Source organism: Hydra vulgaris, chromosome 10 (genome assembly GCF_038396675.1).
Source record: "Hydra vulgaris chromosome 10, alternate assembly HydraT2T_AEP".
NCBI lineage: Eukaryota > Metazoa > Cnidaria > Hydrozoa > Anthoathecata > Hydridae > Hydra > Hydra vulgaris.
Genome location: NC_088929.1, coordinates 32966852 through 32982400, shown reverse-complemented (window position 1 = coordinate 32982400; position 15549 = coordinate 32966852). Strand labels below are relative to the sequence as shown.

The 15549-nt window shown below is 27.0% G+C and overlaps 1 protein-coding gene across 2 annotated transcripts in view; it reads left to right on the top strand.

Moving 5' to 3' along the window:
* LOC101239329 (merlin) overlaps positions 1 to 15549 on the top strand; it is a 58597-nt gene that overhangs the window by 7708 nt on the left and 35340 nt on the right. For both annotated transcript variants that reach the window (XM_065807833.1, XM_065807834.1), the window contains one exon: positions 854 to 982. In XM_065807833.1, coding sequence (XP_065663905.1) covers positions 854 to 982 — 129 coding nt within the window. The remainder of the gene's footprint in view (positions 1 to 853; positions 983 to 15549) is intronic.

The window sequence follows — 15549 nt, the reverse complement described above, 5'->3', positions numbered from 1 at the left end:
AATAATAACTTAAAAAAATAAATTAGTGAACTATTATTTTAAAATAATGGTCATAAATAATTTATGCTTTAAAACGTAATAAAATAAATTATTGAACTATTAATTCTATAATCTTGGCATTTCTATTTCTTCTCAGATAATCTTTTAATTTTGATCTCTTCTGGAAATAGTGTGTGAAAATGCATTGTAAACTGTGCAAGCGGCCATATTTGAATTTTTATCTCACTGTAATATTGATCCCTTAGTTTTTTTACAAGTTGCAACTACCATGGTTGCCGTTTAAACAAGCTTTTATTTTTTTTCCTCTCAATAAAAGTCTTGAACGATTTTTTATTCTGTCAAGTTACATCCTTCCATCTCAATTCTTGTTTCTTTGCGTTCAAAAAACTTTATCTTGATTGTTTTTGTGTATATCAGCTCTTCAGAATTGCTTACTTTTCAACTGTTTTTTACTCTGTTTCTTAGTAGCTCTCAACATTATTAGTAATATTTGTTATAATATAGATATATTAATATTAGTAACCTAGTTGAAAATTACTGCATTTCCAAGCCTTAGTCCTCAGTTGATGCATTTTCTAGTTTTCCTATTTAATTATGTCATCTAATGTTTCATACTCACTTAAGTATGCAGTAATTTTTATCTAAAGATGCAGAATACTTTTTCAAAAAAAGACAAGGAAAAATGTTTTACAAACCACTTAGTTCCTTAAATTGTTCATTAAGTCTGACATACTTCAACTACATACCCGAACATACAAAATGTTTGTATTCCTAAAAGCTATTTTTTTATTAAAATAAAATTTTTTTTTTTAATATTTTTCTCTTTAAATAAATATTTCTTAAATGCATCTAGGATAGTCTAAAAGGAAATGAGTTGTTTGATTTGGTTTGCAGAGTTATTGGTTTACGTGAAAGTTATTATTTTGGTTTGTACTATGAAAAACCTAATAAAACACAGTGTTGGCTTCGAATGGATAAAAAGGTATTTGTTTAACAAACTTTTATTTATTTAGTATGTCAAGTGACTTTATAGAGTGGTTTGTTAATGGTTTTGTTTTAAGAAGGTTAACTAAGGTTCTAGAAACATTGATCAAAGTATGTTTAGTAGCGTAACTAAAATAAGTAACTTTGTATATAACATTTTTGATAGCTTATATTTCATTCACATTTTTGTTATAAGAAATGTTATAATTTGTGTTAAAGTTGGATTTATTTGTTTTATAGACATGTTTTATTAATAATTATAAATTTCAACATCCTGTATTGATATCCTATATAGGGCTTTATCACTAGGCATGTAAATAGTATGGGTGACAGGAATAGTGTCGAAAAATAAACTTCAGAATAGTGTCAAATATATTAAAAAGGCCTAATGTCGCAAAAAAAAAGGAATAATGTCGCAAATGAATTTAATGAGTAGTGTTAAAAACAAAAAAAAGGAATAGTGTCGCAAGTAGTAAAAACAGAATAGGGTCGCAAGTAGTTAATTTCAGTAATTGCTTACTCATTTTGGTTATCTTTATAACATATGGCTTTTACAAAAAAAAGGGAAAAAATAAAGAATAATGAAAGGAAAGATTGCTACCAAACCCTCAGCTGGTGTAGTGGCAATCCTTTGCAGCAGCAGACTATTAGATAGTTAATGTATGTACTGAAGCCCCTGGCAGCAGGCTATTTCAATATGACATCAGACATTATCTAAACACATGTTGTTATAATTTTTTTATTTTTGTTTCATTAAACTTGTTTATGTTATTCTGTTTTTCTATTTTCATTAAATTCGTTTGCAACACTATTACTTTTTTTTGTTTTCGACACTATTCATTAAACTCCTTTGCGACATTATTCCTTATTCTGTTATTCGACAATCAATAATGCAACAATTTGTGACACTATTCCTTTTTTACATTTTTGACAATAAAAATTTTGCGACGCTATTCCGCCACACCGATGGTATTATTATTTATTATTGTTATAGAACAATAGGTTAAGATGTTATTACGATTTTATAAAATGTTTCAGCAGGTTTATGTCATTTATATATATATGAATTACATTACTTTTTTGGTTTCCATAATTTAGCTTTTTTACAATTTGGAAATTTCACTATAAAAATAGTAACCTACAAATTTTAAAAACAGCACTTAAGGAAAATTTTAAAATTCAAAAATGTATATTATATACATTAAGTGAAAAGATCTTAGAGACATACATACTTGATTTATAATTTTAATTTATTTAACTTGCGGTACAGATGTCAGTGCATGTTTTAAATAAGTCACTTGCTATATTAATTGTAGATTTCCAGCAAGAAGCACAACAATGAATCAACCAGATTTTTCTATCATGACAATAAATCTTTCTTTTTACAAATTCAAGCAATAGTTTATAATATTGCTTGAATTTTATATTATCAAACCTAAAACATTCACATAAAAATTAAAAATAATTGTTAAAACTTTATTTATTTTTAAAATTATTTTTTGAGAATAAGGTGATTTTTTAGAAACCATGGTCACTTTAAATAACAATATTTTTAAATCCAGGCCTTATCTGTAAGAAATTATTACAAAGAGCTTGCAATAAGGTTGGATTATAAAGAACAGATTCGAATTTTTGCGGATATCTTTTTACAATGGATAGAAATTCTACCAATTCTCTTTATCGTAAAAAAAAAAAAAAAAGTAAATATGTAGACAGTTTTAGTTAAGGTTTAAGTAACTAATTGGTTAGTAAGCTACTAAATGTAAAATTCTAATCTGTAAACTTCAATAATAAAGTTGTGATTTATCTCTGTAGTTTATACATTTGTGGTTTTTATTTTGAAATAATGAAGCCTTTAAAAGAAATAAAAATACATATTTGCAATAGTACATTCTAAGTAGTTTAAAAGGAATCCCAACACATATTGTGTTCACATTAAAGAATGTTTAAAAAATGTGTTTTAGCTTAAGAAAAAGGTAAAAAATAAATTCTGGAATGCCGGAACTTCATTTTTATCTTTTTTTAAGACATGTGACACAGACTATGTAAATTAAATCAAAAAATCATTGTCCTACAGGGCAATGAAGAACTACAGGTAAACCTGGGTGGAAAGTGCGGGGTGCTTGGCAAACCCGGTGAAATTTTATATGCGTGGTCAATTATGAATTTTATATGCGTGGTCAATTATGAATTTCTAGAAGCTTAGGAATAGTGTGAACAGGAGTAGTCTAGAAGTTTAGGAGTTTTGTGGTGCAACTTTTTGGGCAACAAACTAGCTCTTTTTTCATCAAAAATGTTACCTGCCTCCAAGAATAGTTTTATTTTTAATGTTTCTTAAATTTTAAATAATTGAAAAGTATAGGATTCCTAATACGGTAAATATTTCAGTTTTAACCTAAATGCAAAAATAGAAAACAAAAAAATAATTTTAAATATAAATATTATGCAGGTCAAAACTTTCAATAAATAAAATTATAAGAAACAAATAAAAACAACATTAGATTTAAATGAAACAAGAATCAAATTAATGAAATAGGTAACTTATATTATAGGGTATAGATATGTATTATGTAGCCATGATGCTGAGGTGCAGGCTTTGACTTTCAATCTTGAAAGTAAACTTTCCACTTGACTAGAACTTTTCATCAATTAACTTGTCCACAAATTTGACAGTTTATATATAGCCAATATTCTAAATCAATATATATATATATATATATATATATATATATATATATATATATATATATATATATATATATATATATATATATGTATATATATATATATATATATATATTTATATATATATATATATATTTATATATATTTATATATATATATTTATATATATTTATTAGGGCCCTGCGAATCACCTTTTTTGGTATCGAATCCGAATCGAATCAGGCGTGGATTTGCAAATCGAGTCGAATCTCGAATCAAATCAGCATTTTGAGGATATCTATGTTTTAGTTAAACTTAGATTTCCTTTAAATGCTTATTGGACTCGTGATTCAATTTGATTTATGAATCAAGACTTGCTTCGAATTGTGATTTGATTTGAAGCTAAAAATAGTGATTTGCAGGGCCCTAATATATATATATATATATATATATATATATATATATATATATATATATATATATATATATATATATATATATATATATATATATATATATATATATGTATATTTTAGGGCGACAATTATTTTGCAAAAAAAATTGACACTGCATCTAATTCTTTTCTACACCCCTCAGTGATATTATTGTTTTTGTTTTGTTTTAAAGACAAGTACTAGTGCTAGATGTAGAAATCAGATGATTTAATATTTAAATGTTTCAAAACTTTTTTTGTTCATCGTCATACATCGTTACTTAAAAAAAACATATCATTTTTAAAAATAAAATGTAGTTTAATGTTTAATTTTTCATTCAATGTATAGAATAACACTGCATTGCAAAATATTTTACATTTACATATTGAACATTTTTAAGCTCTTAACAAAATTATTAATAAAAAATTGCATACATAAAAAAAAGGTGTAGTAAACATAGTTTCAGGTAAAGTTTATTAAAGGTATTATTTAGTATATTGTTTAGTAATGACATCAATAAGTTTAATAAATTAAATATGAATAAAAAATAAACATTAAACTTTATTTATGTAATTGCCAACATATAGACTTAAAGATGCAATCAAATATTAAAAAGAAGTCGAAATATGTTAGACATCTGAATTTCAGTTTTAAGAGGCCTCTTTACTTTCTTAAATCTCCAATTTCTTTTTTACTTTCGAATCAACTTCCAACTAATGTTTTACTTCTTAGACATTATCAATATTTAAGCAGCAGTAGATCAAAACAATTCAAAAGAATTTAAGATAATTTTTCTTGTCCTATGGGATCAAATTTTAACATGAAATGCAAACGAAAAACAACATGTTATCAGATTTGTGTCTTCTAAAAAAAATAGTGTGCATCTGGGAGTCCTGTGGTTTTAAAAACTATATTATTGGAGAGGATAAAATATTATCAAAATTTGTGAAATTTCACAAAAAATGGGTATCAATGACTAAGGGAAAGTTGCTAGTTGGAAACAGAACACCAAAGAAAGGTTAGTTGAAGAATTTCAATCAATCATGAAGACTCCTTTTGACATTGGAAAACCCAGCATTAAAAAGCTTATACAACTCAGTCAAGATATGCCAAGAAACAAAGAGAATAAAGAGGAAGATTTAGCAGCAACAGGAAGATCAGAAAAATGCTAGAAAGGAGTTTATAAGCAGACATATAGATTAAGAACTTGAAGCAAAGATTAAACGCAGAAAAGAGAGATACTGTAGGTATACAGATTATAAGAAAAAAATGTCTATAGAGGTACTGAAAAAATGTCTGTGAATGTACTTTTTCATTTTCATTTTTTGCTAATATTATTGTAGATCTGGCATCAGAGTTGTTACGACATAATATGTCTGGCAGATCTGTCGACATATTTTCAGACATATTTTCTGCCAACATAAAATATGTCCCACATATTTTCGATTGACATATTTTGACATAGTTTTATGTCTGAATTATTTTCTGCTGACATAAAATATGTCAGACATATTTTCCATTGACATATTTTGACATAATTTTATGTCTGAATTATTTTCTGCTGACATAAAATATGTCAGACATATTTTCTTTAGACATATTTTGACATATTTTTATGTCTGAATTATTTTCTGCTGTCATAAAAAATGTCCGACATATTTTCTATCGACATATTTTGACATAATTTTATGTCTGAATTATTTTCTGCTGTCATAAAAAATGTCAGACATATTTTCTATCGACATATTTTGACATAATTTTATGTCTGAATTATTTTCTGCTGACATAAAATATGTCAGACATATTTTATGTCGACATATTTTGAAATAATTTTATGTCTGAATTATTTTCTGCTGACATAAAATATGTCAGACATATTTTCTGTCGACATATTTTGACATAATTTTATGTCTGAATTATTTTCTGCTGACATAAAATATGTCAGACATATTTTTTGTCGACATATTTTGACATAATTTTATGTCTGAATTATTTTCTGCTGACATAAAATATGTCAGACATATTTTCTATCGACATATTTTGACATATTTTTATGTCTGAGTTATTTTCTGCTGACATAAAATATGTAAGATATATTTTCTATGGACATATTTTGACATAATTTTATATCTGAACTATTTGCTGTTTGATATTCTTGAAGAATAAATTAATCTAACAAATTTATTGCGCATTTCAACTTAATTTACAGAGTTAAGTAAAAATAGTTTAACAAATTTGTTGTTTTTTTGCAATCAATTATAATTGACGGTCAACAAAAAAAATTTTTTGTTTTGGTGCCGAACAAACAATTTGTTTTTTGGATTGCATTTCACATTTTGATTTCAAATATGCAACTCATTTTTTACCATCACGTCATGTTGTAAAGATATTTGGGTTCAGATCTTTAATATTTAAGGGTAAAGTCCCTAATATTGTTAAAAAAAAAGTTGTTCAAAAGTATGTCAACTTGGGTCTCAAAAAAAGCGTATTTTAGAAGATAGTATAGAGATTTTTGAAAATATAAAAATTTTTCCTTAAAATATTTTGGCAAAAAAATTATTTGAAAAAATGCTAAAGACTCTTAGAAAAATGTCAACAAAATGTTTTTCAGCAATAATACAAAAAATACTTATTTTTTTTACAAACGAATAACATCTTTAAAATCTCTATGAAAATACGCTTCTTTTGAGACTCAGGTTGACATACTTTTGGACAACTTTTTTTTCGACAATATTAGGGACTTTACCTCAAATACCCCTAATTTTAATAGTATTTGATAGTATTTGATAGTATTAATTAGTATGGATTAGTATTGGCGGTTTGCCTTATTAGAATGTAAAAACCATCTCAAGCTGAGTTTTTATTACTGAAAATGGGTTTTATTAATATGACTAAACTTAAAATTATTTTCTTGATTAAAATAATATTTAAAAAAAAACATTTTTAGTTATTTTTAACTAATAGTTGATTCATTCAATAAATTATTCTCCATTTTTGACTTTAAATCGTAAGGAAAACGAAAAAAAATAATTATTCCAATATATATTTCACTCAAAACATTTTATGCAAGTTTATGGCCGTTAATTATGCTGTTATAATGCAATTGTCAATTATTTTATTGTTAAATAAATCATAACTATTATAACTAAAAGTATATTATTCGTAATTAGTTATAAATTATTACCGGTTAGTCTTCTTAATATGAATTTAATGAGCTGAATATAACTTTTGTGAAATCTTTCAAATTCTTCAGCTTAAATGAATTTAATTTGGCACGAATTTTTTGAAATTCTGTGAACCGTTTTTTTCATAGAATCTTTTGAATTCAATTTTTCATAATGAAATCTATTTCAGGATCAACTAATAATTAAAAATAACTGTAAAGTTCTAATAAGGGAAAGCGCCAATACTAATCAATACTAATCAATACTATGAAATGATGCCTCAATACTAGTCATTATTAGTCAATACTATCAAATGTCAATATTAGTCAATACTATCAATGTCAATATTAGTCATTATCAATAAATAAGTCATAATCAATAAATAAGTCAATAAATGCCAATATTAGTCAATACTATCAAATGATACATCGCTAAAAAGGGCAGAAAAAGACCTTTATGAAACAACTGATGTTTGCTTATAGGGTTTAAAGTAAAAGTTTTTTGAAGCAAAATTGATTGCAAAGACATAAAATTATGTCAAATTATGTCGACAGAAAATATGTCTGACATATTTTATGTCAGCAGAAAATAATTCAGACATAAAATTATGTCAAAATATGTCGATAGAAAATATGTCTGACATATTTTATGTCAGCAGAAAATAATTCAGACATAAAATTATGTCAAAATATGTCGATAGAAAATATGTAGGACATATTTTATGTCGGCAGAAAATATGTCTCAGACATATTTGACAGATAACAACCCTGTCTGGCATAGATGGTAGGTAATACTAATTATAATTCTGATGAGGATGAATATCAACAAAAAACATCAAACAATGCTAAAAAAAAAAAATTACTAACTTACCACTCATGCTTTAATCCAATTCAATCCTTGTCAATAAAGAAATTACTCGAGATGGCCTAATTTCAGTTACAATTCCTTTCAGTGTAAGGACTGGTTTAAGCTACTGAGATAAAACAATGTTTATAGCCAGTATTATGAACTACTAATGAGTAAATATGAAAAAAATTAAGATAAACAGAGAAACAGTCAGATTTAAGCGCTATGAGGTTGCTCATAATCACAGAAATGAAATTAGACAAAATTATATCAAGGAAATAAGAGGAAAAAATCTTGTACTCTATACATTTGTATAAGGAAATCCGACAAACATTTACAAGAGATAAAATTGCTGTGTCTTACTAGTCCTGAATTTCGACACAAGGACAATCTTCTCTTGGGAGAAGTTCCAAGTGACACAGGTAAAGTATCTGATCAGGCTTTAGTAACTCAAAATTTTAAAGAATATTTTGAAGTTTCAGACCAAGTATTTGCTGTGTGTGTTGATACTACAGAATTAAACTCTGTTTAATTCTGTAGTATCAACACACACAGGAGAGAGGGTGCAGTTATAACAAAACAAGAGTATTTCAGAAACCTTCATTATGGCTATTATATTGGCACCACATACATGAAATACATATTAAACATATTTACAAGTCAATAACTGAAGATAAAACCAAGGGTCCATGAAAGGCCCTTTACTCCAATTTTAAGAAGCAATGGGAAAGTTTTGTCCCATTTTTTTTTATCTACTTGTGTTGCCTCTTCTAGTTTTAAAAATTTTGATGAGAATATTCTCATAATTGGTTATGGAATTCATCAGATATACTTAGAGGCAAAGACATATTAAATTTGTTCTTGAAGTTGAGATTTTCCCCCAAGATGATTACAGGCATCTTGTGGAGTACTTAGCTTTCTATCTTAAAATAATAATATGCCTGTCATGAAGCTAGATTCATGGCAGATGCTTTATATCACATGGCTTTGGAGTTGACATTGGCAGTTATAAACTACTTAAATGAAGACTAGCAGATTCTAGTATCTAGAGTTTGTCCAATGATTGTTATATTTTATGCTCCAGGGTTTTTAAAATCCAGCCTTGCTGAATATTCAGTATTGAATGACTTCAATTCATTCAAAGTAGCATAAATCATAAAAGAAGAATGGACTGTTGATGTAAAAACTTCACTTTTAAATAGTTTAAAATCTCACTCCTGGTATCATTCACCTAAAGCAGTAGTCATGGCTCTTGCTGATTCTGACCTTAAAATTCAAAATAAAGTCTGATGTTTTGAAGGCCTTGTTGGAGTACAAGGTTTCTGACATTAGTGAAATTAATAAAGAGAAACCACTTAGTGTTTTAGTAGATGAAAATAATAAACTTTATGAACTTGTTACCTGTGAAAGCTGGGGTTTTTTTTGTCATTTTTTTAGACTTAGTAAAGGAAACAAAGATTTGGTTGAAAGTATGGCAGAATAAAGAAGGCTATACTTGATACTCTTGTGCAAGAAATTTGTCGTTTTTATTAAACACTGCAGTGTCACAAATGATTGTTTTGAAACATTGGACTTTTACAAAAGTTTGTGAACTCTTCACACTCTGAGGATCAGAGACAAAACAATTTGCTAGTTGTTCAAGAAAATCGAAAACAGATTTCAAAGAATGTTTATCAGAAAGATTTTGTTAATTTGAAGTAGATATTGTTATTAATTATATTGTTGTTAATGCAAACATGCGTTAATGGTTAAACTTTTTTGTTAATTATCTCAGATCGAAGTTAATAATATTAATAATATAAAACAGTAATTATACAAACTAACATATGCTTTTTTTACATACATTTGTTAGTATATATTGGGAAAAAATGATGAATATTCAAATTATTAAAAGAATACCTAAATCTACCTGTTTCAATGATCCTAGTAAGCTAAAATTTTCAATATAAGCTAGTATATAGGTGGAGAGCAGGTATTTACACAGTGTATTTGCATTTTTTTTAAATGAAGTTAAAAAAATGCAAAAAAATTGTCACCCTAATCTCTCTCTTTCTTTATATATATATATATATATATATATATATATATATATATATATATATATATATATATATATATATATATATATTATATATATATATATATATATATATATATATATATATATATATATATGTATATCTATATATATATAGGGTCATTCCATGCCAAGTGGTGCAAATTTTAATGAGGTCCCTCATGGACCATCTCAGATTTTATTGAAATTTTTTGATTTTGTACATATATATGTTAAAAGCATGTTTTGAAAATTTTAGATCAATATCTAATATGGTTCTTGAGAAAACGCTATTTAAGTAGTGGGCTATTTTGCATAAAATTTCACTCTACAAGAAAAAAGGGTTTTTTCATCATTTTTAACAGCCAATAACTTTGAACAAGTTAGTTTTATACTTCAATTATTATAAGATAGCAAGTGTGCTGTGGATACTTTGAAAAAAGAAAAAAATATTATTTCTGGCATCTTAACTTTTTCCATAATGGCGGGCTAAAGTTGATTTTTTTGTTTTAAGAATAAGTTTTTTTGTGATTTTAAAGACCTTAATCTTAAAAACTAGTTACAAAGTTAATACAAATCAAATTGCCTGCTGATCTACATGTGGTGGATAAACATTTTTAAAAAAATCAGTTGATTAAAGAGCTGCATTCAAAAGTTATAGGTCTCCAAAATGAGTCAGATCGAGATTTTCGTAAAATTGATCTGTGATGCAAAGCATCTGTTACCTAAGATGGCACTTTTTTTTTTTTATAAAATTTTTTATACGCATCAATTAAAGACTGTTAATTAAGAAAAACCAAAAAAATTAATGGGCACTTATTTATAACCCCCAAAAGGTAGTCTCTAAAAGTCAGGTAAATTTTCCATAAAATTCTGAAATTGGCATAATAAATAAATGCATTAAATTATATAATGTTATTTATTATGAAATATCAATTAAAAAATATCAATGCTTAAAGCCTTTTAATCCCTTTAGATAAAGAACTTTTAAATCCCAATCCCCTCTGTCCCCTCCCCTCTTTATAATACAATAATTTTTTTAATGAAAAACAAACAAAATGTTTTTAAGAAAATAAACAAAAATAATAAAATTTACAAAAAGTTAAATTTCTCAAATAATAAAATAATCTCATTGATTTCTTTTAAGTCAATACTATAAAATCTTCCACTGTTTGACTGGACTTTAAGAGATTGCACTTTGCATAAAATATGCATTAGAGATACCCAACAAAGATCATCTCTGCATGGCTACGTAAACTTGTTATATAAAGACTTTTTCATGAATTTCATATTAAGATCTTGATGCTCTTCTGAAATACTAAGAATATTTCCTAAATACCATTGAGCATCGTAAACGCAGGCCACATATTCTCCTGGTGAGTAACTGGAAATTTTATTAATATAAATTCTGCAAGTAGAAAAATCCACATTAGTGCAAATAATATCAAATGAGACTCTTCTTATTTTTATTGAGGTAAGTGACATTGGGATAAAACTGTGGTGGTTTCGTGTCCCAGGTATTGTCGAACAAGAACAATACCTCTCTTCCAAATTGAAGTTTGTAGTATGTGTTTCTATTGAAACTTTGTCAACAACAAAAAAAGATATTCCTTTGACGTGTTGAACACACCAGCTGTACATTTTGCTTGGTGTGTCAATAGGATCGTTTAGTGATTGTAGACTGGCTCGTGCAACAAGACGTTTCACTGTTCCACCAACACCATCACAAGGGCTTTTACCATGCGATGTTGCAAAAAAGTGCCACTCTGCAGTCATGTCAAAATCGTGTTTATGGTAGCATAAGTTGATAAGATTTTTGTAATTTTTATATTGTGATGCAGCTCCATCACTAAAATAGATAATGTGTTCAAATGTTTGTAATTGTTTAAGTTTATCAATAACATTACCGATAAAGCAATGAACAGCATCTGTTCCATGTTTCAGATGATCTGATATAACACAATAACTTTGACTATCAAGTTTTCCATCTTTTATAAAATACGCAACAAAGGGGTGCACAGTTGCTTGGCTGTTATTCCAGTGAAAACCTTGCACTGCATCCTGTATTAGAAAACTATAGTTTTCTGCAAAGTCAAGAAGAACCAAAGCTTGATTTTCTTTCAAATTAGTTTTCAAATGTTGGTAGTAGGTGGCTTGACTTTTTGATATAAAATGATGCACTCGTAAACTATCTAACTGTTCATAAACCATTTCAATAAATTCATCTAAAGGTAGAGTTGCTGGTACTAAAGTACATTGGTAATTTGATTTTTGCCATTGATAAAAGTTAACTTCACTAATTTCTTTTTCTGTAAACAAAGTGTCAATGTAGTCTAACAAAACCTTTTTAGCAGGACATTTATCGCAGCTATGCAGCATACAATCTCTATTTTCAATGCTACAAACCATTAATTTTAATAAGATTTTGTAATCAGAAATTCCAGGATTTTTCTGTACAAGGAGCTTTACATTTTGATGGTACTGGCAAACACAAAATGCATGCAGACCAGAAGCACCACCCACAGGAATGCACCACTTGGGCCTTAGCTCAAAAAATTTTGAAAATCCAACTTTAAGATAATTATATTTCTTTTTAAACTCAATATGTAGCTCTTTCATATTGACTAGTAGAAGGCGCTTTTGGATATGTTGCTTTTTACTATCTACTTTAACTGAAACAAACTCTTTTTTTCCTGGACAAACCCTTGAATATTCATCGCATTCGTAGAAATGAACAACCTCTGTAATTACATCTTAGCTTAGTTTTCTACCCGATTTTGGAGAAGGTTTTGATAGTATTCCACTTTTTTTACTTAATTTTCTGGCTTGTACTACAGATCTTTTTGAAGTAAAAAAAAACTTCTGAGTTTTCTCTATTGACCAACTGTCTGGAGTGAGTGTAAGAAGTGTGATTTTTTCAGAATTTGACAATGTTTTTTCAAATTTTGACTTAATTTGAGTCATAATATTGTCTAAATCTGTGTTAGTTTTTATCAAACATTTTTTTGAGGGTGATTCAATTCCACAAAGTACAGCTATTTCTAAACCTAGCACATTGGCAACAGCCTTTTGTGTATGAGCTCTTACGCTATCAATTTTACGCTTTCCATATGCAACTCTATCTTTTTTTGAAACAAGTTTTAGAGGTGAGCATCCAAAACTTGCAATACTTGAATTAAGATCTTCTTTTAATGTATGGTTGTCAACATAAATTTCTTTTTCTTGGAGTTCATTTTCTTTTGTATTATGTTTGCAATTCAGAGCTTTTCTGCAACTAGTGCAAATTTTTTGACCAGGTATTAAACCAAAATCTTTGGCATATGAAAGACTGATAACTCTAAGAGAATCTAAAAAATAACGGAAATAATTATTAAATATTTTTTTATTTTTTTATTTAGTGTTATTAAGGTATTTTTATTAAATTAAGATATTAAATATTGAAACTTACTTTTCACATTTTTTGCGTGCTTGTTCAACGGATTACAACAATACCTGCGATGTTCATTCTCATACCTCAACAAGTAAACTTTCTCGTGATAGCTACAAATAAAATCTATGGGATTTATTTTGCTTCTCAAAGAAATAAGCTCTTGGTTTAGTTTAGACAGTTCTTGGTAGCGTTTACTTTTATTAGATAGATAGCACTGTTCATTTAATGCTTTACCAATACAGCAAGTAGAAAGCTCAGGCATATTACTTATTATTAATTAGTTCTAAAATACAACAATTTATTTGGTTTTATTAGTACTTTTTAGATTGACATACTAGTAATATAGAATTAAATGAAACAATAACTAAACTTTTAAAAAGTAATAATTTTTTATGGAAAATTTACCTGACTTTTAGAGACTACCTTTTGGGGGTTATAAATAAGCGCCCATTAATTTTTTTGGTTTTTCTTAATTAAAAGTCTTTAATTGATGCGTATAAAAAATTTTATAAAAAAAAAAAAGTGCCATCTTAGGTAACAGATGCTTTGCATCACAGATCAATTTTACGAAAATCTCGATCTGACTCATTTTGGAGACCTATAACTTTTGAATGCAGCTCTTTAATCAACTGATTTTTTTAAAAATGTTTATCCACCACATGTAGATCAGCAGGCAATTTGATTTGTATTAACTTTGTAACTAGTTTTTAAGATTAAGGTCTTTAAAATCACAAAAAAACTTATTCTTAAAACAAAAAAATCAACTTTAGCCCGCCATTATGGAAAAAGTTAAGATGCCAGAAATAATATTTTTTTCTTTTTTCAAAGTTTCCCCAGCACACTTGCTATCTTATAATAATTGAAGTATAAAACTAACTTGTTCAAAAGTTATTGGCTGTTAAAAATGATGAAAAAACCCTTTTTTCTTGTAGAGTGAAATTTTATGCAAAATAGCCCACTACTTAAATAGCGTTTTCTCAAGAACCATATTAGATATTGATCTAAAATTTTCAAAACATGCTTTTAACATATATATGTACAAAATCAAAAAATTTCAATAAAATCTGAGATGGTCCATAAGGGACCTTTGCACCACTTGGCATGGAATGACCCTATATCTATATCTATCTATATATATATATATATATATATATATATATATATATATATATATATATATATATATATATATATATATATATATATATATATATATATATATATGTATATATATATATATATATATGTATATATATATATATACAACCCGTAGATGTTGTCCGAAAGTTTTTTCCATATTTTGTTGACAAAAAGTAAAAATTAAAATGCAAGACCGGAATTTTTTTTTATTATTAATTGAGAGACTGCCTGCCCTAACCAAACCCTCAGTCGATGTAGCAACACTCCCTTGCGGGTCAGGCTAAAAGATAGTAGATGTAGCAGCACTCCCTTGCGGGTCAGGCTATTTGTCAATCGATGTAGCAGCACTCCCTTGCGAGTCAGGCTATTTGTCAGTCGATGTAGCAGCACTCCCTTGCGAGTCAGACTATAAGATAGTCGATGTAGCAACACTCCGCGCATGATTTACAGTAAAAAAAAAATAAAAATAAAAACATTTTATTAAAAAAATTAAAAATAAAAACATTTTATTAAAAAAAATAAAAATAAAAACATTGTTTATATTGTTAAAAACATTCAGAATGTTTTTAAAACATTCTGGTCAATTAAATTTGCGTTTTTGTGTTTTTTTTTTAAAATGATTTATTTGTAATTAAATTAATGGTTTTTACTTTCGTCCAACACGCAAATGTTGGACAAAAGTCAAAAGTAATTAAAAGTGACGTATATGTTAGTGAAGAATCACTTTTTTCCTTCAGCTCTTCCCAAAGACAACAAACTATAGATCTATATATATATATATATATATATATATATATATATATATATATATATATATATATATATATATAT